We start from the raw sequence: 25,462 nt of genomic DNA on the forward strand, positions 1-25,462 counted from the left end.
AGCCTCGGAGAATCTTGGCATCGTATCATCGGGTCCCTGAAAACAAAACTTCACTCATATTTAGAAATCTCTTGCATTGAACTGTGGAAACCTCCCTTACTACATTAGAGAGCTAATCAATTTCTTTTGCGAGTCTGAGGATGTGTGCTGCTCATTGATTTCTAAAAGGTTCCCTTGACACCTCCCTTGGTAATTACTGTGTCTTCAGCAAGCAGCCAGCTCTAGACTTTGAATCCCAGGCGAAATATTCAATTGAGATGTTGCTCAAGAACAGCAAATAGGAAGCAAAACTTGGACACGGTGACAGGGTTTACTAGTTTGTTTTTAAACTTTTCTATCTCACTAAACTTGTGAAGCAGCTGGTAGAGAGGCAGCCAAGTGCCTGCGAAAAGGAGGCTGGAGAACGTACAGCAAGTGCATCAGGAGCTGCCTTGCTGCTCATTTATGGTAATTTCTGATGCTGATTTAGTCAGCTATGAAGTGAAACACATCCATGTGCACTTTCCTATTGCTGCTTCCTAAAGCTTCTCAGAATAATTAACAAGTGTGATATTTTCTTTCAGCACAAACAGATCAAGATTAAACCATGTTGTGGGGGAGATAAGCTAAAGGTCACTGGGAAATTTCATAAGCTATAAATGCATTAGCATAATTAGTGCTCACTGGTACATCAAGGTGGGATCAGGAAAGTCAGGCTGCGTTCTATTTTTGATGAGAGTGATGTCTCATTACCCACTCCCCCAAGTACAAGCCTACTTCTTATCATCCAAGCATCATCAGATTTACGCAGAGGGCTCCTGCTATGGGGAAATGTGTCAAGACGTTCACCTTGCTGGGAGGAAGATGGTGTTGCCCTGGCAGCAGCACTCATAACAAATGGCTTTTGAGTACCCACAGATCCATCGTGGCCAGGTAAGGCAGTCTGCAACTTACTTAAGCGGGAGACCTTTCCAGACCAAAGCTGTTCCAGCTTTTTTTCCCTTCTGCACTTCCTGTAGGGTAACCGTGGGCTTTTTTTCCCCAGATGAAAACTCTGTGTAGTACTGCTGTGCATTGTTAAATAGCCACTGCAATTCACGCTGGGGAGCCGCACTTCATCAGTGTGTAATGCAACATTTTATTTTCTTTAATTCTCTAATGGGCCTTACAGTCCTGGGAGACCGCGCAGTACAGCAGAAAAACAAAGAGTTCCTCGCTAAAACGAGTGCGTTCTTAGCCACCCGCAAGAACTAACCATCTGTATCTCAAAAGCTGGTATGTGGCTTATCAAACAAACAAATGAAAAAAAAAAGAACGGTATACCTCAAAACTCTGTCCATCTTCCTTTGAAATCCAAAGAATTGCTGCTGCTTAGATTTTTCTGTATTCTTGTGGTGTCACATAGGAAGAATGACAAACATGTCAATAGAAAGCAGAGCACTGTGTTGCAGAGTCTATGTAAGGAGTGAAGTAGCATGTGACCACCAATTGTAAAATCTCATTGTCCTGATTTGCACCGTGCTCCCATTAAAAGCACCTGAGACCTGTTGAGTTGGTAGTGAAATGTCTAAGCCTACCAAGGATTTGGGGCAAGGTCAAGACGATCTACCGAAGAAGGAATCCAGGTGATGTTCCAAAAGGCATGTCCACGCTAATGTCTCCTTTGAACAAGCCGCAATATCCTGCCAGAGAGGATCAGCTCCAAAAACTGGTTTTATATTGCAAGAGAAACAAGCTCACATCAAATTGACATTTGGGTTTAGAATTGCATTTCAGCATCACGGGGAAAAAATCAATAGCGGCACGCAAAGAGAAAAGGGAGGAAGAGTGAGGAGGTGCGGAAGGCTTACTTGCTCTGCTGCCTTACCCGAGCGGAGCTGCTTGATGCGCCCGTTGCTGGTTGCGGTGTCCACGGGCAGGAAGTCCTTGAACCAGGAGATTTCGGGATCGGGGTTACCGCTGGCAGCACAGAGCATGGTGGCCGTGCGGGCCTTCTCCACCACCTTCAGCTGCGGGCCCATGTCAATGGTCGGGAAGCCGGCGGGGAGGTGGTCTTCTGCAAGAGGAGAAAACACACAAGGTTAAAGAGAAACGCTTGGGTGTAGTGATGGGATACGGTTGCAGTGACAGCAGTGCCATGGCGTAGCATCTGTGCCTCTGCTGGAAAACAGCAGCCTGACTTCCCTACTGAGAAGGTTTTCAAGCCCTTAAAGCACATTAGGCTCTATAATGAGCATTCATTACACCAATAGAAGCTTCCACTAAATTTAACTCCGTTTAAATCAATTGCCTTGGGAAACGTCCATATTTTTCACTGATACGTAAGCTCCATCTATTGTTGTTAATAATTCAGTAAAAGCAGGTATTTGCCTTTTTGTGGGAGGACTGAGTTGAAGATAACAGACAAACACAAAGCCAAATAGTTCGAGGCATCTTGAAAAACAACAGCTAAACAATAAAACCCTTTGGAATGGTCCAGAGAGGCCCATTTTCTCCTTTTTTTTTTTGACTACGAACATTCTGTCACACCGGTAGGATAGACTGTAAATCTCTTCCTCGTGCCCCCAAATCTGATTCAGAAGGCTTTTAGGAACTAATGAATGTAAAGCTAATGAGCCACACTCTGCTCATGAGCCGCCTCACCAGACTGTGCCGTAGCAAGCTCCTGGTGCGTTTTTGGGCTGCAGAGAGCAACAGAGGTGTGCGAGAAAGGGCCAGTGCATGCTCTAGCATGTCTTACTGAAATAGTATAAAATGAAGCACCCATAACTGCTAAAACCATTCATACAGCAGGTATGAAAATGGTTAATTGGCTTTGCTGCTGCAGAGCACACTCAGGTAGGCTGGGTGGAATACATTAGGCAGCCTTCGCTGATAAGCCAAGGCAAGCTCCAACATCGTCATTCAATAGCAGCTGCAGAACAGAGCTCATTTACTCATTCTGTGGCAAGATGTACTGTACTCTGCTAAGCCTGAACTGCAATCAAAAGGACATACTTTCGCAGAAAAAAAAAAGAACTTGAGGAACATCAAGAAGCTTTTAAAGCACTAGAAACTCAATTATTTTCAGTATGTTTCTTTCTTCCCCATTTTAAGGGAATTTAAGCAAAACCTACTTCTTTGTCAAATCCAACTCTGCAAGGCTCCCAGCTCATTGCAGTGTTTAAACAAACAAGACCTCAGCATCTTCCCAAGTCCCAGAGGAGTCTGAACTTGCTGCAATCTGATTTTTCCTGCTACCATCACACATCTGGAAGCATTCCCCTCACTCCTGACAGGAAGGTACTAGTAATAGGCCACCTCAGGTGCTTCCTTCTACCTGTACCGCCACACCTGCAGCATGAACACGGCCTGTGGCAGCTGATCTTACACGTTTCTCCCTAAGATCTCAGAATTCCCAAGACCCTTGACTTGTTTGCAAATCAAGACTGCAGCACAAGGCAACATCTGCTGTAAACAAAACAATCCTCTGGAATATTGTTTTTCTGTTTAGATGAGAGCGGCTATGAAGCATCCCAGGTTTTCTAAAGGAAAAAATGGTTTCTGGTGCTTATTAAAAGCACAAACCGTGTTTTGTCTCCCCAGACCAGCCTCCCTAGAAACCTCTCCCATCGTGAGCAAACATAAATTGAAATTTTTTTTAAATGAAAGGTACCATGAAAACTAGTTCTTTTTTTTTAATTTTCTCTTCATTGATTTTCAAAGACAAAAGGTACATAGAGCTTAACTGGAATGACACCAGAGCTAGCATTCAATAACAAGCAACAAGCACTCAATACTGAGCAACCACAATGCATACTCCTGCATGGATGAAGAGAAACAAAAGTAGGGTACACACAGAGGTACAGCATGGTATAGACCGAAAAGCAAAGGAAGATACATAGGAAAAGCAGTAAACAACGACATTCCCTTGGATTGAGGCAAAGTTTGCCTAAAGTGCAGCACCTTGCTATTTATGGTATTGAAAGCAGATGTTTACTCTGGGGAGGCTGAAACCCTGAAGTGATCTAATCTAATCACCGTGATTACCATTGACAATCTTTTCTGGTTTGTTCAAGATTTTACAAAGAATGCACTGAGCTAAGTATCACCCAGTTAACTTCGCGTCCAAAGTCTGTGTGGAAGCTTAGCACACAGCTAAAAGCAAATCTGAAAGCGGCATTTGTGCAAGAAATCTCTTCCTATCTGCAGCGATCCTTCACCCACAGAAATGAGAGATCAGAAAATCCTTCACAGCGTCTGATCGACAGGTGGTGCATGACCAGCCTGCTGCACTGCAGGTGACACCAGCAGAAATCATGCTGTCTAACCTTGACTTCATTGGGTATAACAGAGAGACACTGATCACAAAGACCTCACAGCAAAGCGACTTCTGCCATACTAGAAATCTTAGACCAAGCCTTCTCTGGACTCCAAAGAGACGGACAGCGCTGCTCTCACACCACGCGCCCCCTGTGAGCCCAAGACATAACCAAGCCCAGATGGCACTCATCATCTGGACAGAGGGCACTGGTGACCACCATGTGATGATCCCCAGCTTCCAGACCCCACACCAAGCTGGACACAGGCAGGCACGCAAGGCTCATGTGGTGCCACAGTCCTTTCCTTCTTAACTGTGCACAAGCCCCAAAACTATAGTGGCAAACGGCAGTAGTAGAGAAGCTGTGCATCCTGTGCAGTCAGAACCATGGTAGGTTCCCTGGGCGAGCACTGGTACCAGTACAACCCAGTTCCCATATGTGCCTGGAGACTGAAACCTGCCTATCCGCTATGACCACACCACCACCAAAAGTTCAAGCAAGCAGCACTGGCATGCCTGCATCTACAAAAACACAGACAGCAAGGACTTGTTTGATCCCTTGTCGATCAAACACAGAGGCAACACTGGCATTCAAAAGCAGCAATGTGCTTCCAGGAACCTGCGGTCCCAGGTCACATCACTACCTGACGAGACACCAGGAGAAATCTGACAGCACCTCAGACACTCAGGGGCTGGGGTCCAGCTGCTGTAGTTTTGGGGTAGCTCCAGGGGACCTGCACTGGCCAAGGGCACAGTGTCCAGGGGTCACACTCAAGAGGAAGACAACCACCTTCTCCAGAGGTGGTCCATCACAAAATAGGGGACCTCAACTACCCCAGGTCTTGCCCACACTGTGTGGCTCTGGCAGTCCCCTGAACCCTCTGGGAGACGAGCGGCGATGGAGAAAACCCGAGCTGGTCACACTGCAGAGCACGGCCCGGCACAAGCCCGTGCCTGCCCTGTCAGCAATGCTCCTGTAGAGATAACGGGGCTTTGTTCCAGCCTGGCTTGGTGTTGCTGACTTCACTGGGACGGCGAGAGATGTCTCTATGTTCAAACACTACAGGCAACAACAGGAGTTCAGAGCTGTTCTTGGCTTGCCTTACCCTCCGGCAAAAGTCTAATCTAGGTCTAATTATGAGGCTCAGTCATGCCTCGGCTCCTTTCAGCCCTCGTTAGCTGTACTAACTTGTCTGCACACGGAGCTCATCAGTAATAGCTATCCTATTCATACCAATGAGTGGATACCCTTATTCTAGAAAATGAGTTTGTCAGCACCTGGTTTTATTCAAGGGTAGCTAGTGTGTTTTTAATGCACGTTAAAACAGGCTGTGAATCTGCTTTCAAGTGCAGACTATCTACATCGGTTTTCTTTTCTGGGTCTTAGATACTTTCAGAAGGGTGTACTTCAGATACTCACTAGGTTAGAGCAAGCAAAATCGAGGCAGAAGCAGGATTTTTTGAGCATTGCAAGCTCTAATTCTCTCCATGGACTACAGCAGCAGAAGCAGGAATGATAGTGAGGAAAGCGGGAAAAGAAGAGAGAAGCAGGAGAAAAGAAGCATGAAACAGCAAGGGAGGAAAAAAGGAGTGGGTCTTACAGTTACAAAATGAAACCTGGAAAATCCACGGCCAGGCTGAGGTCTTGCTAGCAGCAGTCACCAAGGAGCCAGGAATGTCCCTCTGGCATCCAGCATGACAGCATGTGGAGAGGATATCTCATGCTCACTTGACAGCTCCCTTTGCTAATCTCCTCTCCGAGGTGACAGAAATCTAACCCCCTTCCTCTTATGGCTCTTTTGGGCCACATATTTCCCATCTTAAAGGCAAAAGCTAAGGTAGGAAACCTTTCCCACAGCCCCAAACTGGAGCTGAGACCTCCTTTAGAGCAGCTGCAATTGCATAGCTCATTCACCAGCTCCCCAGAAAACTACCTCTCTCAAGGATGCTGCCGTGAGACACATACCCCTCGGGGCATCCTTATTTTCTGTATCACTCCAAATATCAAGTGATGATAAGGGACACAGAGACAATTGAAATGTATGTCTTGTGAGAAGCATGGATCAGCCCCAGCATGGAATGGTATGTGGATAACAGCTGCTTACAGAAAAGGCCTGCAGAGGAGTCTGCGGTGAGCACAGCTGTTGACGGCTGAATCCTGCAGGATTACCCCCAGGATTTTGCTCAAAACTTGTAATCCCTCACAGAACACAAAAGTTGGCGGGGTTGGATATCAGGTTCCTACTGAGGCAAACCCCGAGCAGCACTCGCTGGTCTTGCAGCCACGCAACTGGGTTTTGGGGGTCAGGTCATGACTTGGCACCTGTAAAACCTTCCCCCTCCCACTGTGAACTTCCTCTGTGTCAACGTAGGAAATGGTATTTTAGAAATGATAGTGAAAACTGTAAACACGTTTGTGGGAGTTATTTGTCATATTCTTCTTCCTTTGAAAGCCAGGTCTGCTTAGAACCTTGAGTTCAATTGTTTAGACTGCTGAGGGAGAGAAAAAAAATGATACCTAATAGAATTTGGAAACAGCAAAAAGTAGTTTTCTACACGTTACAGCTACAGCTGTGAAGTTAAATCTCTTACAATCTATCAAAACCACTGCCCCACTGGAAGGGGTGCTCGCAGCTCATTTCAAGTGAGATATTGGGCCTTATCCCCACTTAGGGCTGGAAACAGCTTATCTGGGCCACAGGCTCCCGCCAGCCTGTATCAGCTGAGGAACTTCCAGCCCAACATCAATTTTAGGGGCTCGGTAGGGATGATTAAAACACAAAGCTGCTTTGTTTTCAATCTGCCAGCTATCTGAAGCCACTCAGGAGTGTGTGGTGCTAGGGACAAGGCAGGAAATGGATTGAGGGCAGAGAGATTTCTGATAAATGCGACTGACTGCGGTCAGCATTGCAGAGGAGCAGGATACACTTATCAAAAGCGATTTCACATGTTCCCTACCCGCTTGGTGAGGCAGCCTGGGATCTCACCCAGTTAAAGCAAACAGGGCTGAACTGGTCCTGGTAAGAGGTAGCAGTTTGATGCAATATAACATAGGATGTTGCAAGGGTAACCCTTGTCTACTTACAGACTTGTATTTGATGGATCAACAGAACCACTTTACAAATTTTACAAGCTTCCACATCTCCCTTTGAGACACAGAAACGCATTAGCAAATGCAAAATTATCAGTGCAAGGAAGATAGCCTGGGTAGTTGGCAATATTAACTAATGAAAGATGCAAGCCAGTAAGATCGTAAGCACACCACAATCCAGGACATCTGTTTGCTGAATAAACAGCCCCAATTCCTTCAGCACAGGTTACACAGCGCAGCTATTCAATTACCGCAAGACAATCAAAAGCAGTCGAGCAATCCAGCGGCCCAGAAGAAGAGCATCATTTTACATAATAAGAAAACCCTGACACCGCTCTGTTCGGGTTCAACTGAAGCTGCACAAAGAGCATTTTATCAGCCATTTTGAGGCGATGCTGTCTTCCTGCATCCTTTTTTCCTTACAAAAGTCCCCTTAGAAGCTCACCAAAAATATCATTCAAATTCACGGTCTCCAGAGGCTGCCTGGTGTTGGGCTACTGCCTGTGTGGGGAGCAGCAGGAGAAGGAGAGCGCTTGTGTGTGCTCGGTGCCGGAGCCAAGCCTCATGCAGGCTAATGAACACCCCATCAACATTGGCACTGCCTTGTAATTGCCTAAGGAAAAGGTGGGGCAGTGAAACCAACCTGTTTCAAAGGCACCAAAGTCTTAATTACTGGGTTAGCAAGTATAAAACAGTTTCAGGCAGGCAGAAAATACAAACAGTCATCTATTGATGACAAGGCTTTTAATGACAAATCTGCTGGGTTTGTATGACATCATGCCAACGTGACATGCTGAAGCTGCCTGCCGAAAATGAGGAGAAGGGCGCAGATGAATGGGTGGGTGTGGAAACGAGCTCCAGAAGGACTTCTCTGTGTCACGGTGTAACCACATGAATTACTGCACAAGAGCTTACAGTAAACAAAGCGTTCGCTATCTCTTAGAAAGATCACAGCGGCAGCAGCAGCAAAAGAGTTCACAGAGGAAAGAATCTGAGTCAGTCCAAAACAAAGTAAGTACTGTAAGGAAAATTCAAGAACATATGAGACTAGACACAGCAGAAGAGGATGAACTGACAGGCACAGTCTTGTCCTGGGGGTTCACAGCATGGGAGCTCATGGGACCTGCTCATTTTAGAGGTTCTAAGTCCATAAAACACCCGATGGAGACAGTGTGACTCTTCAAGTGCCACATGGGAGACGCTAACATTTTCCTTTCGAGGCTGGAGAGCAATAATCCCCATTTACAAGCCACCAATAGCTTCTTGGTAGCACAGTTGGCCATTCCCAAGCACCTGCTTATCTCAGAGGAGCAGGACGGCTTTGCGGAGAGGTGGGTGCTCCTAGGTGCAATGGCAGCGTCTCCCAGCCAGCTCTGACACAGATTCAGCCCGTGCTCCTGTCAAGTCCCAGCGCTGCTTCTCCCCGTGCTCCCACGTGTGCGGCTATCAGGTCAGCACAGTGACTGCAGCAGCTTGTCACGTCCCCAGGGCTGAGCACCCAGTGTCTGCCATGCACTGGCACCCAGTGCTCTCTTGCACCCAGGGCAAAACCTTGGTTCTTCAGGCCTGAGGGGACACTGCACCCCAACGGGATGAAACTAATTGTTTTTCACAGCCCTTGAGGACGCTGTTATCATGCTAATAACCTTCCTTTGGGCCTCATGGGGCCTTTTGACCTGCCCCAAGGAACTGGCCAGGTAAAAAAGGTGGTGCCACAGATGCAGAGCCAGCCCTCCAGTAGGAAATACGTCCTCCTTCCAGTTGAGAAGCATTGCAGCACACCACTATCAAAGCCCTCCAGGATACACGGGACATAGCCATGCTTCTCACAGGGTGGCTCATTCAGGCTGTGACACAGCAAAGAGACACAGCTCTAGAGGCACAGATGGAGACAACAGTTGTCAGCCTGGCGGTGCTCTGAGCACAGCCCAAGGCAAGGTGTAAGAAAGGTCCCTCTGGGGAATAGGTGCACTGCACTACCACAGCCTTGCACTCTTCTGATCCAGGGTCTTCATCAGCACTGCAAGACCTGCTGAGGTGACTGAGTCCAGCCACAGCTCCAGGGGTGAACAGGCAATTCCGCTCTCTCCTTCGCAGGTAACAGCTTGTGACCTGTGCTCAGTGGAGGGCAACACGAAGATGACTGACACCTGCTGAAGCTTACTCAGAGCAGACCAGAAGTATTCAGTCACAAACTTGGTTTGCACCTACAGCCCACTGTTTCAGTGTTTAGTTTAGGAAACTTCCTAAGCAATAAAAATTTCTGCTCAGTATGTGTCAGCTTGTGGAGTCTGCTGTCAGGCAGGAGACCTCAACCCATCCTGGAAGAAAACCATAATTGACACCTTTATCGGATTAGATTGCAACAGTCTGAGATGGCTTTTACGAAACCCCTACTACCGCACCATCCTCCAGTCACCCTGGCTGCCTCTTCCTGCCTTCTCTTCTGGTTTCCCTGCAGTGACAGTCACATTCATAGCTTTGGTCCTAAACTCAAGTTGTTTTCCAAGACCTAGGCCCGATACATCTAAAAGAGCCGAAAAAACCTCAAGAACGAAGATTATAGCAGAAACTTAATCTGCTCAGGCTAAACCAGCTCTGTGCCATAGGGGAGAGCCTCTCCAAGCTGATGACACAGCCTCCTAGAGCGGTGGGAACTGGGACACGAAACCCCTTATGAAGCGAGGACCACCCAGACCTCCTGGTTCAAGCGCAAGCCCTCTATTCTGCCATGAATGTAGAGCAATGTCCACAGACAACTCAAAGCCAAAGACACATCAAAACAAGCATTTTCCTGAGAGACCAGAGAAACCAGTCACTCATGTTAATGAGGTACTAAAAAGGGTTTAGACTGTATGGCACTGAAAGTCCTTTAAGGGGTCAGAGTACAGCACAGCAGAAACTACAGCAAGAAATGTCAAGAATGTGGGTGAGGAAGAGCTTACACACAAGTAAAAGATAATATCTGCAAGGTTCCCTGCCTGAGCAAGCATCCCTTTTTAACCCTTGTTTGTCAAGAAAAACAACAACAAAACTAAAAAACCCCACTTCTTTTTTATTTCCTCCCCCAAAATTACAGCATAATTTCAAGTAGGTAAAAATAGAGCTTTGTGGGTCATATCCAACACCTGATAAATAGGTCTAGACTCTTTCAACAACTATTACTTACAAAAAAACCTCATCAGCTGGAAGTATGCATTGAAAAAACTCACAAAAGTTCTTTAAGCACAATGAATTCAGAATGGTTTTGCAGCCAGCTATTAAGACTCCATAGTAAAGGAACAGTAAAAGAAGACCATGCTGTGCTTTCAGGCAGGACTGCGCCATTTATTGGTACCAACTGTTGAATATAACTGCCTGTAGAACGGTTTCCAAACCATTGTTTCTTTTTAATATTTTATACTGAGAAATACAACATAACTATTGCCACTGCAAGTTTCCTCGTGATAGAAGATATAAACACAAGCCACTAAAACATACCCCAGACTTCATTCTTTTCAGAGAAAAGCACGGAAAAAACTCTTACTTTTATTCTAAGTCATTTATTAATCCTCTGCATTTTCCATTCTGCTTCGCCTGCCCTGATGTGATACGGTATTAGCATAGAGATTTTCATTTTTAAGATGCGCAATCAATAATGCATTTTCATGTGCGCTTAAATACAACGTGTGGTTAAATTAATGGAGCATTTGACTTTTGATCCATGTATGTTTGGTTGCAGCTCAGTGCAGGAAAAAATGCACGAGAACTGAGTTAATCTGACAGCAGAGCTCTCCCACGCTTCCTCACATCGAGTTTCAGATTAAAGCGAACCATTCCTACTGCCGCTCAGCTGGAATACTAAATCTGTTCATTTCCACTTCACAGGCCAGAATGCGAGATTTTTGGTCACTTACACTCCGACGGAAAGGTCTGGATCGCGCTAAAATCTGATTTCTATTTAGCTCCTGCAGCCTGTCTGCATCATTGCCAACCCAGTGGCTTCTCCTCCTGTGGGGGAACATCACAGCTTGTCAAAGCAACAGTGGCCAGCAACTCTCAAGCAAAACCTTTAAGATTAGGGATGGAAAAGAGTTGTATGTTTTGGCAAAAAACCCCGCTAAAAAAGTCTTGTTTTCTAGCAATTGTTCCAACATGGGAAAGAAAAAGCACTGCCTTCCCTTGCATCTAAACTACTGAAAAATGAAGGTATTCACACAACATGCAAGAGCAATGACTGTTGGCTTTTTAAGGATAATCCCCGTGGTATTATTTAAGAGGGAAAAACAACTCCCTCTTGTCTATCTTTCACCCTTCCCCAAGCCCCCAAACAAAAACTCTTGAGAACATTCTAAATACTCAAGAAATATTAGCTTGGGAACTGAAATTCAAGATCGTACCGGGGAGGAGCTAGAGAGTCATCACAGAAAGCACAAATACGCTCCAGTTCTGGCATTCACAAACTGCCAGTGCTTCAAAAGGGAAAGAAATCACCCCCCCCCGGAAGAACAGCCTCCTGAAGCACTTCTTTGCTCTCTGATCTCAAAGGCTAAACTGAAACTTGAAGGCAACCTCCAAAATTGCCAAGCCATGGGATGGAGCGAGTGGCTCTGTGATGCCGTGAGAGTCTGAATCCCAACGCGAGCAATCAAGGTGCGTGGGTGTGGGAAAGGAGGACAAACGCAATTCTGACAAAAACAAGGCTCCTCTGCAGCCAACAAGCTGAAAATCATCAGCTCTGGTGCCTGCTCTGTTCTCTACCTCCCTATATTACCCCTTCCCTCACCGCGTGTCTTTTCTTCAGCACCATCCTTTTCTACCACTCAAACAATTCTCATGCATGTGGCTCCATCTGCCATCTCCTTAATTGTAGTGATCTGTGTTTTGAACACTTTAATAAGTCAGCAAAACTAGTATACAGAACCAATCCCAGTAAAAGCCAATATAGTAAAACCACACATTTCTAGTTCAAGGCATTATTTCTTTATAGTATTAAAAAAGAAAATAACCTTTAAGAAAATATTCACATATTGACAATAGGTACCTCCTCTGTGACAACTTCTGACATACTTCTTTTCTCAGAGAAATTCTATCTTCAAATGAAAAAATAAATGTGAAGTTTCAATGCACATGTTCTTTTGCAGCTAGCTCAGGCATAGAGAGTCTGTAGGCATGGAAATCACTTGAGGATTGTAAGAAGGGCTTTAATTTAATCTGAACTCCAGACAGATCACTGATACGGCAAATTACTGCTTCCCATTCAGAAGTTTTAAAATACTCTACTGCAGAAAACATCTTGAGATACTGGATAACTAACTTTATCTACTTGGTCGGGAAGTGACTCTTTATAAAGGGGAAAAGCGTGGCAAGACTTAGGGACAGAGTTAGGGACAGAAATATTGTCTTACTATGAGTTCTGCGTCTTACATTAAGCCATCACTTTCTAGAAGATCCATTAATTGCACTGGCATCAACATCACTTTGGATGGAGACTCTGGTTACCTCAACAGTCTTTCAGAGACCATATGAAGTAGAAAGGCCCCCACTGAAAGACCTGTAGCAAGCCAATGGCTATATGCAAACATAAATAAGATGTTGCCAGACAAGTGATGCCTTTTAATGCTGGGATGATGTAATTGATCAGAGTTTAACAGAGGACGTACTCTTCTTTTTACAGATAGCAAGTGCTGCAGAGGCTCGATATCCTATTTACTGCTTTGCCACAACACCCATCTTTTCAGAAAGATGTGCAATAAAAGGAGGGGCTGACAATTTCAGCCAAGGCTTTAAACAAATCCCCAGTGCAGGCCCTCATGAATTAAAGAGCACGCAACAGATAAATGGAAAGCTGGCAGTGAAACCACATCAAGGCCAAGTGGGTAAAAAAATAGAGGCGCCTCTTGGCTCCCGTGGTACTCAACGTAAACCAAAGGCAGGAGATCGGCTGAAATTCCTCTGCTGTTCAAGGAGAATGCGTTCCCTAACATCAGACGTATTTGCTGTTAGTCAAAGGTTAATTTTATCAAATGACCACTAGAGAAATTGTGGGATTCCCCACCCTTCTTCCCTGGCAGGTGAGGAGAGATGCAGAGGCTGGTGGCATGGGACTGTTCCTTCCCAGACAGAAGGTTGTGTTTTCCTTAAATATGGTCCCTACCTTTTCCCCCAAAACATTTCATCTACCAGACACAGACTAAGAAAGCTAAACAGGCACCTGGATTTAGCAAGCTTCAGCTCCACTATGCTGGAAAAATAGCCTGAAGAAAGCTTTAAAAGGATTTTTCCCCTCTTCAAAATGAAGAATAGTTGGCCTTGACGCTTTGAAGGCAATCTGCTATTTCTCCACTGCAATGTAATTCCAGGTTTCTTTAGGAAGATCCCTGCATTAGCTCCACACACGGGTGGTTGGGAGGAGCAGTCCCCACAGTAGCTGTTGAGGTTTCCTTATTTCTTTTTCAAATGGGACATCATAGAAAAGGCGGCGGGGGGGGGGAGGTAGCCACTACGGACTTCCCAGGACCTTCTCATGCAATAAAGTCAAGGTTCAGGACAAATAGAATCAACAACAGCCAGGAGGGGATGCCATGCTCTTGCCCTGTGAGCGTTTTGTGTCACTCCTGACCGACTGGCAGGCAGCACTCGACAGAAAAGGGCTAAAGCACCACGAGGTTGCAGGTCTCGGCAAACAATTACAGAGGAGCTGAGTGCATGAATTGGTTTGTCTCCCTTGCTCTGAACCATCTTTCCTTCTGCCCCTCACATATAAACATGGCTACAAATATTCCTGGTGGCCCTGTTTTGATGCAAGACACACACAGCCTGGCTTGCAAAGTGGAAGGGGACAACCTTTTCTTAAAACCTTCTGACGTTTACACCGAGCACTTTACAACAAGGGTGGTGTTGCTTGTGTTTTCCATTCCGTGGCGCGTACGAAGCAGCCGGCGCTGCCGTGGGACGTGGCACCTCCACACGCTCCGCAGGTGCGTGCAGGGGGCTGGGGGCCAGGGCCCCGCACTGCCACGGACCTTCCCAGGTTCTCAGCACGGAGGTGCCGCATTTCGAGCCACGCAGTCGCACTATGTGCTGTTTTGCTGCTGCTGCCAACTCAGGAAACATCTGCCGCCTCTTTCTTTAACCCAGCTCAGGTTAGACCAGATTTTCCAGTACAGATAACAATTGCGCTATTTACATTTCATACGCCTTAAGGTAAGACACCCTAGCTTTGCTGGAGCAGATGTCTTAGAAGGAAGCTCAAAGACTCAAAAGCATGTAAAAGCCACAGCGGCCTCTCTGACCCGCTCCCGCGTGGCCCAGGTGATTTTGCCTGCACAGACGGCCCGGGCAGCTGACACGCACTGAGCTGCTCACGGCAAGGTGTCAGAAACGATAAAGCGATTCCACGGTTTGATTTACTGCCCGGCAAACGCTGGCTGGCAGTGACCACACACGGAGGGGTCAGGTAGCGCTGTCCTTTATTAGCATGTCAACGATGGCTGCGCTAATGTGCTCAAGGATTAGACTCCTAAAGCTGGAAAAGCAAGCATGCTTGGGTATAACTAATTGGAAATAGGCCCTGAATTCCTAATAACCAAAGTTATGGTCCCTGGGATTTATGCCAAATTAAAGACAATTAATTCTCCTCTCTTGATTATTACACACCTTAATAGCTCTGTCCTTGAGTCAGTTCCATCTTTGATGTGCAGAGCCCTTTAGCTCAGTCTCTAAAATTTGATGTGCATGAAGAACAGTTAATAAGAAAGTTCTGAATTAAATCTGAGTTACCGTATCAAAATCTCTCATGTTTTACAACAGCAAAAAACACAATTGGATTCAAAGCCTACTTCAGATCCTGGATTATAAAGGCATTCGCTGCATAGCCTCTGCACTTTAGTCTTTGGAGGCCTTAAACAATTCCACGTTTCCCTTTAAGATGTTCTTTTAAAATATCACATGGCAGTATATATAGATAATCAGGATTGTTTTCATTAAATGATTTCAGCGAAGTTCACTGGCTTTATTTGATATACAAAAGAGTATTTAACCTTCTCCCAAGATACTCCGCTGATGTAATTACAAGCAAGAGATGAGGCACTGCTCTCCCAGCTGTAACCACTAACAGGAAAGAACTTTTGCTATGCAGACGCCGCTTTAAGTCTTTCCTAGAGGATGTAAGATTCAGGTATCTCCTCGCAGATAGGAATACTGTGAATCTTTATATTCCCAGCATTAAGGTAAAATAACTGCTGGCATTCCTGTCTTCGGCACAAAGTAAACAAGACCACGTGTCCCTTTTCAGAGCATCTACAGTAAATGGTGCAGCATGGCGTGCTCTGCAAAGGCCCTGAAGACATAGCTGTGGTTTTCAGAGCTAACAGGGGCCCCAACCACACGCTTGCCTGGGACGCAAGAGGACACACTTGCCACGGACAGAAGTGGAAGTGGATGAATCGCAGCTGCTCGCTTTACTGAACTGACAACCAACGCAAAATGCCAGTAGGAGACACCCTGAACAATGAGCCTCTGATGTTGGACAGAATCACAGGGGTCTCAGATCCCTTGGGGAAACACCATCTTCCCTTCCAGACAGGGGTTTTCAGACCCATGACCTGCCTGAGGGAAGACAAAATAGGTCCCCATCCTATCTGTCGAAAACCAACAGAGTCCCAGTCTTCTTCAGGCGGCGCTCTGTCTCCTCGTGACCAACCTCGTGTCTCAGCAGCTGGAGGAAGATCTTAGGGGTTTCTCTAGCAGACAGCAACGGCAGGGAAACCACAGACCCATGCAATCTGAGCCTCGCACGCCGCAGACAAGGCTCTCCGGCAGACAGTCAGCTGCTGGGATTTTCACATCAGACAGATCTCTGCAGAGCCCATACAGAAGAAACCTCTCCCTGCGACAAAGTAGGAAGGGCAAGTCACAGACAAAGCCACGCGAGAGGTGAAAATCCAAGTTTCATGCTGCCTGTTGAGTCCTTGATCTAAGGCTAATAGGACTCTCCAAAGCATTTCACTGCCTAGGTTTCTTCTCTCTTTCTGCTGAAGGCTGCTCAGCAACGTGCCCAAATCCAGACCTTGAGTCAGAAAGGTGCAGCCGAAAAGAATAAACACACCGGAAAGAATTGGGGAGGTGAATCTCTAAGGTAATGTGAGGCAGGGAGAGGAGGAAAGCTCCCTCTCAACTTGTGGCTCATGAACAGCTCTGGTCTACTACAGAACAGCAAATAAACACAAGTTCACCTTCCCACACATGCAAGCCAACAAGCAAAACAGCAAAATAAACGAAGCAAACCCACAATTTTTATTTGGTCCCACGAGACAACATTACACTGGATGCTCTACGTGTCTTCTTTCTGACATCAGGGAGCCCTTGGATTTAAACACCTGAGAAACCCTGGTTTGGGAAATGGGGCCCTACCAGCCCATGAAACTGGGCTGCCACATGCACAAGGCTTTGGACCCAGACCTCGATACACTGAGAACAAAGGCAAAAGGTCAATTCTCCCCAGCAAACCACCTGCAAACAGAATAACAGCATCATCTTACATTTACACTGAGAATAGAAATTAAATTAGCAAGTAGATTTTGATCATGAAATGACCTTTAAAAATGATTGAGAGAAGAAAACATTAGCCACCGTTATTTGCTCTGATACAGATCACTCCTGAAGGCAGCTTTGTGTGCAAAATATTATTGCTAATTTTATTTCACATTTTCAAACTGCTTTTAAGAATTTAAGATGACTCTCTCTCATTTTTTCATAGACAAGCTTTGCTGTCTTTTTCTCATATAAGCACAAATTGGGAGAAGTACTGTAGCTGAACTTAAAAGAACTGGACAATTTTATGATGTTTAATAACATTTGCAGCTACAAAGGCTAAAAACACTATGGGTAATGAAATCTCATGCTATGGCGCTTTAGGTATTCTCTTCCTCTTGTCTCACATGCTGAACCATGGAAATAGTTCATGTCAGTGTGAGAAGGAGAAAACACATTCTGCTTGGGGACACCCACAGGGGTTGGGTACGGATGAGGTCACAGTCACAGCCAACTGATACATCCTGCAGCCTCCTCTCACTCCACTGTATTTATGACCCTGTCAACATACTAACAATCACAGCACTCGTCACACAAATCCTTATGAGTTTTCCAAGCAAAAGTGGTTTTTTGGGTTTCTTCCTGGTTTAAGTAGAGTTATGGAAAAACTGCCAGAAATTACACTTGGTTTATGGCTTCAACAATCGCAGTTTCTTCTGGTGCTCTCATTGTGCGTTGCTGCTTCTCCCCTTATGTAAAACTGCAGAGATTATGCAGAATTCATGTCTGCCTTGTGACAAGCTCTTTTAAAAGTCAATACCATTTAGAATCTGCTTTGACCTTGCATTTAGAGACATAATAACATGTACGATTCTATCCCGCACACAGACTCCCTTATTCACACGTCAGGAAAGACAAGGGGTTTGACTGCTAATGCCTCCTTTTTGCACGCAAGGCCAGATTTGCCTACAGTCCAAATTAGGGCAGGCTTGCACTTTCAAAATTCAGGACTGTCTTACAGTAGCCACCATTTTTAAAATAAACAAACACCCAAACATTGACATGGTGTAATCACTGAGCTGTAGACCATGAGGCTTTCTATGTTAGTATCATCCATAAGCCACTTTATCTTCACAAAGGTTTCAGACATTGCGTGGCCCTTGGCCACCCATTCTTTTGCCTTTCATATCTGATATTTCAAGCAGTTAAGCCTGAACTATCTGCAGTGTTTAAGGGATGCCACAGAGAATGAGGTGGCAGCTGGGCTGCACCAGATGATCCAGCAGTTCTTCATGAAGCTCAGAACATCACAGTACATAGACCTGAAGTTCCAGCAGTTTTTCCACTTCCCATATACCCAGTTTCAATACCCTGTTGCCTGCACTTTTATTCCACTGCCTAAATGCATCTAGCCCAAACCTCTTCACTCCGTTGGCCCTATGTCTCACTCCACAGTCCAGTTTTGTGGGAAATGGTGGCCAGCCTGTCTCAGGAACAGCATTTCATCAGGCTTTGGCCCCTTCCAGACCAGGCTTCCCAGCTGTTTATCCACTTAGGTAACACCATCTCCATCAAATACCAGCAGCATGCAATGGAAAAAAGCATAAAAAATACTGTCCAGTCCCAACCATCTACCTGTAAACCTCAGTATTTCTACAACTGGCTGCCTCACTACTGTCTGTATTTTAGTCAACAAAAGCAAAGACTGAAATCTCATGTATTGTGACTACCTCAACTGGCAAGAAACACGAAGCTTGCACATCTGTGCCCAAGAGGCAGGGAGCAGCCCACAGGGATGTCACATCTCCATCCCTTGAGCTGCTCAACCATCCCCATGGCTGTGAGGATGGAGGGCTGCTATGTCCTCACCCCCCAGTTTCAGGAGGGGATTGGAGCCCTTTGGTGGAGTGCAGAACACCATTTTTCATAGCACCTGGAACTAAGCAGGGGTGTAAAGAAAAGTAGAAGAGGGGAGAAATTCATTGTATTTGAGGGTTTGGGTACATCCTGGGAGCAGAGCGTGTGGCTCACAGGGGTCAGGTGTGTCCCTCTGCATCTCCCAGCTCTGGTGGATAAGTTTGCTGTTCCTAGTGTGGAGCAGAGAGATGGCAAACACGAGGGTTTCGAGCAGGTCGCAACAGGCTGCGGCTCTGGTGGGACAGCTTTCTCAGCACTGCATGACCTGCCTTTGCTGCCAGCTACCCGCAGGCTGATCTGAACAGGAGGAGGTGTGGAGATCTGGCCAAGTGATCTGGTCACCCCCATGCCCTGGGGCTGAGGAGACGAGCAAAGCCAGCCAGCTGCAGCACGCCATGACCAGGAGGCTGCCAGCACCTTATCTTACTGGGTTTGTGTGAGAATTAAACTAAGAGAGCTAATCGGTTGACTGGTGAGCACGATTTGTCCAGCCGACCCCAACGGTGTGCCCCGTCCCCCCTCTCTGGGGTATGGAGATGCTGGAGCCTCCCTTCGCAAGGAGAGCGGTGCAATCCCGCCTGCTGCCGCTTTGTGAAGAGCTGCTCATAAACTTGCCCATTTGCAAGCCGCATGCAGCACAAGGCATCGCTGCAAACTCGTAATTAAATTCATTACTCCATACAATTTTAAGCCATTCTTCAAATAATTACAGTAATTTGATAAGCAGAAATCATATAAACCTGCTGCAGTTTTATCTCTCCCATTTGCTGTCTGAAGGAAAATGTGTGAGTAATTAGTCGGATGATAACAGTCCGGGTTATGCAAGCAAAACAAAATTAATATGATCCTTACTCAAAAAAACCCCTAAAATAAAACGAAACCAATGACACCTCAGGCAGCGTGGGGTGGGAGGGAGGGGGACGGCAGCAGCCAAAGGGAGGGTGAGGAAGGCGATGAGGAAGGCCACGTTCCCCACGCCCACCGTCGAGGTGTGATGCTCCCGGAGCAGCCGACCTGCAGCTGTGGCTCCTCTCTCCCAGGAAAGTCACGTCAGGTAACCTTGGTAACTCCGAGGCCCGGCAAAGGCAGGGGAGGCGGGAGGCGAGAGCTTCCTGCAATATTCACGGGACCATGACAGAACATTCATTAGCGCTCTAATGTCAGGAGGAATCAGCAGCCCGGGTGGCTGCGCCGCCCCACTCTGCTTCTCACCTTGTTTATGAGGTTCCTGACCTTTCCTGCCACGGAGCAGGCAGTCGGCAAACTGCAGCTCGCGGTGCGCTGAGGCACGTGGAGGAAACGGCAATGAATAATTCACACCCGTCGGCTCCTCCGGTGAGGTCAAACTCGCAAATCGAGAGCCAGGGCATGAACAACATGCACGGTCTCTCGCTGGTCCCGGCTGTCCTTTGGGGTCACCTGCCCCCCAGGCTGCCAAGGTGCCTCTAAGCAGATGCAAATCCACTGCAGGCATGAACAGCACAAATGCCGGAGGACCCACCAGGATGTGGCCCCAAGGACTGTCAGCACCCCACTCTGCAGTGGGGGCAAACGGAGATAAAAAGAGGTGGAACTGGAGGTTATGAATATGTTGTGATTAGCACCAACCTCAACTCCCTGATTGTTCTGTGTCCTGATCGGTCCACACGACCACAATTCAGAGATGGAGATGCAGAAGTCCTGCCCGCACAGCCTCAAACACTCTGAACCCTACCAAACAACACTGGGTGTCTAAAGAGTTAATAAACCCAAAAGGGCTAGGGATGAGTTTCGCTAGAGATACCGAAACACGAAGCATGCTAGGCTGAAATAGAAACGTGGCCCGGCCACAAAATCAATAAAGAGGAGAAGGCCAGAGCTGTGGTTACTCTGGTGCTTGGATTAAGAGCTTCATCGGGTTTCTGCAATCAGATCTGATGATCCCACTGAAGGAACAAAGGGAAGGCTCCAGGCCCTCATTTCACAGAGAAGCGAACAAGGAGTCATCAATTTTCTGAAAGTGACTTTATGCCTCGTTAAGACCCATCTAAATTATATACAAGATGACTTCCAAGTAATGGAAAAATGAATCTGCGGATAGTACTTTTTTTTTTTTCCTTTGCTTTCCTTAAGGATGTGTCTCCAACCAGCCTGAAACCAAACACTTGTTTCAGGGAGAAAAATTCCCATCGCTACAGGGAGATATTTCAAAATGAGCACTTCAGTCTTAAATGCAGCTGCACCTTTCACGCTCCTCTTCTTCCCCTACAGCTTGAAGCACCCTGGCCAAGAAAAGCGATTCAAGTCCTAAGCACCACACACAATAAGCAATTTATGAACTCAAGCAAGATTAGCTTTAAATACCACACTCTCTAGAGGAATCAATCTCAATGTGGCAGCTCCACAGATTTTAATTTTTTTTTTAAATCTTAAAATGAAAGAAATTTCACATCCTTTATTCGGAAATTTAAAAAAAAAAAAAGTTTGCTGAGCAAGCAAGTTCAATGCGACATAAAAAGAGGAGGAAGAATACACTGGGACAAAACCCCACACATTCCTCTAGCGTGCATTTTTACCAGCTGCTGAAATCACAGACAATGATGAGTGCATGCCAGAGAAACGTGTCGCAGAGGCTGCACCTCCTACACAGCCTGTGCCCCTCGACGAGATGGTGGGACCAGCCTGATGTCTGCCTGGGCACTGGGGGTCCTGGGGACAGCAGAGTGACCATGAGCCAGCACTGGGCCCTTGTGGCCAGGAAGGCCAATGGTACCTGGGGTGGGTTAGAAGGGGGCGGTCAGTAGGTCAGAGAGGTTCTCCTGCCCCTCTGCTCTGCCCTGGGGAGACCACACCTGGAATATTGTGTCCAGCTGTGGCCCCTCAGTTCCAGAAGGACAGGGAACTGCTGGAGAGAGTCCAGCGCAGGGCAACAAAGATGCTGAAGGGAGTGGAGCATCTCCCGTGTGAGGAAAGGCTGAGGGAGCTGGGGCTCTGGAGCTGGAGAAGAGGAGACTGAGGGGTGACCTCATTAATGTTTACAGATATATAAAGGGTGAGTGTCAGGAGGATGGAGCCAGGCTCTTCTTGGTGACAACCAATGATAGGACAAGGGGTAATGGCTTCAAACTGGAACACAAAAGGTTCCACTTAAATTTGAGAAGAAACTTCTTCATGGTGAGGGTGGCAGAGCCTGGCCCAGGCTGCCCAGGGGGGTTGTGGAGTCTCCTTCTCTGCAGACATTCAAACCCGCCTGGACACCTTCCTGTGGAACCTCAGCTGGGTGTTCCTGCTCCATGGGGGGATTGCACTGGATGAGCTTTCCAGGTCCCTTCCAATCCCTGACATTCTGTGATTCTATGGTGTGACTGCTACTGCCCTCCATCCCCAGAACCAACACGCTGTACTGGGGACGGGCGTCTTCTCTGAATTGTGAAGCTGAGTCAGAACTGGGTCACGTCACCAGGAAGGATGATGGATTCACCACTCCTTAGGATCTTTCATAGGAGATTAAAAAAATTGTAAAAAGCTTCCTCCAGTCTGCCGGAGAAGCTGCATCGCTATAGTTTGGACTTGTGGCCGTGAGTGTGGTGCCTGGTTTGGGAAGCCAAACTACTGAGCCCCAGCACTGAGCGGGCAGGAGTGGATGTTTGTGTTGCCCCGAGCACACATGTGACAGCTGCAACAAGACAACTTCTAATCAATCCCTGTAGGCCAGGGCTTCAGACAGCTGCCTGCTTTGCCCAGGGTGGAATTTTATTTGCAGGGTGTCTGTGGATTTGCATCCTTCCTTTCCATGAAGCAGCAGAGAGATAGGTATATACCATGGGCTGAACAGAGCAATGGCTGCGGGTGGCACCAGGAATGATCGCATGAAACGTGCAGAAAGCTGGGGGGTCAGAAATACAAGCAGATGAGGACTGTGGGAGAGGGAGGAAGCATCGCTTCCCCGCCAGCGCAGCTTGCAGGGATGGCATCAGCCCCTGCAAACAGCCCCTGCTTGCTGCATGGGGGCCTCAGTGTCAGCAGCTGCCCTGCGGCTCCCGCACTGGGACAGATAACCTAATCTCCCGTCTGAGCTCATGCAACGGAAATCTCAAGATTTTGCTGACACAGCAAAACTGGCAGCAAATTCTGCTATTTCAGCTGTGGGTTTCCACTATGGTCTGTAATCAATATACACAAATGAGGCAGCAGGAAATAACTGGTACCCTTTTGGCTGCTTTAACCAGTTCTGTTCCCTTGTCCCTGTCAAAAAACAGTTAAAAGCCCCAGCTGGGGTGACGGCAATGAGTCCCCGGCAGCCCCAGGCTGGCAGGGCAGCTGGCACAGCACTGCCTGCGGCACTCCAGACATTTGTCACAATTATTGGGGATTTACGAGGACAGGGATCCTGTCAGTTGTCTCTAATTTCACTCTGAATGATATCCCTCTCTGTAGGCAGTAGTCTCTGAATTAAGCCACCCTGGAGGGAGAAGGGGAGATGTCCCCATTGAATGCCTCTTTGATGGACACGTCACCTAAACGAGCTTTTCTGCACGGCTCCCAAACGCCTCTGCGGGCCTTGGGGTAACTCAAGTGTCCACAAAACCCAGCAGCACATCTGGCACAGCTGTGGGATGGCTGCTGGGCACCACAGAGCGAGCCCAGCCCGCGGCAAGCTGGCACGTGTGCCCCGTCCTGGGTACGCTGGGGATGTGCAGAGGTACTAAACCAGACACAGAGCGCAGGGATCCGCAGCAGCTGATCGTCTTGTAACTACCGGAAACAGTTGCCCGTACAGATCTCCGAGCCAGCAAAAGCAACACCCCCAAAAGCAGACCACAAAACACTTTAAGGAAGAGGGCTACCACCTACTAACAGACACACTTAATTGAGATGCCACCTGCAGCTGTCCCATATACACACACCCAAACCCCACACTGCCCTGCTTCAATCTGCCTAATACCAGTTTTGTACTACACCAACAAAGCGAGTGCTTTGCTCCCTTTGCTAATTACAAAGACTTAGCTCTTGGAATGATACCTGATTGCAGGCAATGATTTTTGCTAATATAACAGCTCATCTTTTCCATACCTGAAACTCTGCAAGAAGGAAGTACCCCAGGGAGGAATACATAATGCAGTAGGAGGCATGCCATCCACCTCTTTCTATGAAACTATAATCCTAAGGCTTCATAGTTCCACTTATTGTACTACAGAGGCTCTTTCACACTAGTAAAAATGTTGTACAATTCATTTCATAATCATCAAAAATCTTTTTAAATAGGTGTTTTTAACGGTTGCAGTAGATTTTCTAAGATTTTTGTTATATGGCATCACGGTAATTCTTTCTGCAGGGCTACATACTGGAGGAACAGAATGGTGCCACTACTGCTGCTCCTTGGATCATTAAACTTCTATCTTTTAAAGCAACCAATTCTTGCTAATTCATGTTTAGGTTTTAATAGATTATTATATGAATTCTTATACCCATTATCTCATGTGTGCTTTCAACAGCCCTGAGTTTCAAGAGGACAGCAGTATCACCGTAACCTCCCACGGGAGACTCATCTGGGGACATTAATTTTGAATGTCGTACAGCACCTACAGCAAAACCAAATTCCACAAACCGTATTTCAGTGGTATGTATCCACCCAGGGACACTGGCCAGTGACTGCCTATTTATGACTATAATTAACTGCTCTGTTTTCAAGTGGAAGAACCACTTTTTGCAGGGTACTGGCTAAGGAAAAATTTTGAAGGGAATCTGAAGTCACATAAATATTTTGGAGATAGCAAAGAGAAGGTTGTAAACTCTCACAGCTTTCCTAGGAAAACTATCTCAAGCATTTTAGTTGAATTCTCCATGTAGTAATCTGTATTTGAGTACTCCTTATATCCTGGCTGGCTATATTTAAGAATACTCATGACAATCCTTTTTTTGGAAGCTGAAGGAGCTCCAGAGCATCCCTGGCCAACAGAGCTTTTAAGCTGCAGCAGGGACATGGAGACAGCTTGTAGAGCTCACAGTGCAGGAGAGGGAAAGCTGCAGGATACGCAGCTTACTAAACCCTGCAAGTCAAAGAGAAAGTGGGTAGGATTGCCAATCCCAAGTAACGCACAGCTCTGTATGAACAGGATTTTAGTACGTGCCACTGCCTAGCACAGCTTCCACCCATCACTGCTGGGCGTCTACAACAAAGTTGCCGCCTACTCCCCAAACCGCACATCTTCAAATGCCCAGGGAAAACTACTGCCCACGATGCATGCTCATAAAGAAGCCTGGGCTGTGGTTACAGTAGATATTTGCAAGTATTATGAGGTTGTCAAGTGCATGCTGTCTTTACAGACACATTTTCTTTTTCAAATTTCGCTTGAGCTGCATATGGGTCTGTAAAGAGCCATTCTTTCCTAAGCATCTTGGCTTTGACATCCACAGTCCAGATTTTATAATTTCAAACAATTCAGCCACAACAGAAACTTGTGCTAATGAAGAAATATGCCAGTGTACTGTATCGTTCATCACCGGAGCAGGACAGAGAGGAAAAAGGATGTAGAAAGTCTAGGCAAAGCAGCAACCCAAGGAAGAACTCGTAAGGATGAGCAGGCTGGACCAGGAGTGTCAGAAGGTGGAAACAGCCCAAACTGCCAGTTTGCTCCACAGGTTCTTTACAGTGGGACTAGAATGGATGGGGGCAGAATTGA

At 46.7% G+C, this 25,462-nt stretch overlaps 1 protein-coding gene across 16 annotated transcripts in view; it reads right to left on the minus strand.

The window, feature by feature from the left end:
- Window positions 1–25,462, minus strand: part of PTPRF (protein tyrosine phosphatase receptor type F) — a 384,319-nt gene that overhangs the window by 106,671 nt on the left and 252,186 nt on the right. For all 16 annotated transcript variants that reach the window (XM_071809940.1, XM_065842623.2, XM_065842624.2 and 13 more), the window contains one exon: window positions 1,847–2,035. In XM_071809940.1, the coding sequence (XP_071666041.1) occupies window positions 1,847–2,035 (189 nt within the window). The remainder of the gene's footprint in view (window positions 1–1,846; window positions 2,036–25,462) is intronic.

The sequence above is a fragment of the Patagioenas fasciata genome, chromosome 6, assembly GCF_037038585.1.
Source record: "Patagioenas fasciata isolate bPatFas1 chromosome 6, bPatFas1.hap1, whole genome shotgun sequence".
Taxonomy (NCBI): domain Eukaryota; kingdom Metazoa; phylum Chordata; class Aves; order Columbiformes; family Columbidae; genus Patagioenas; species Patagioenas fasciata.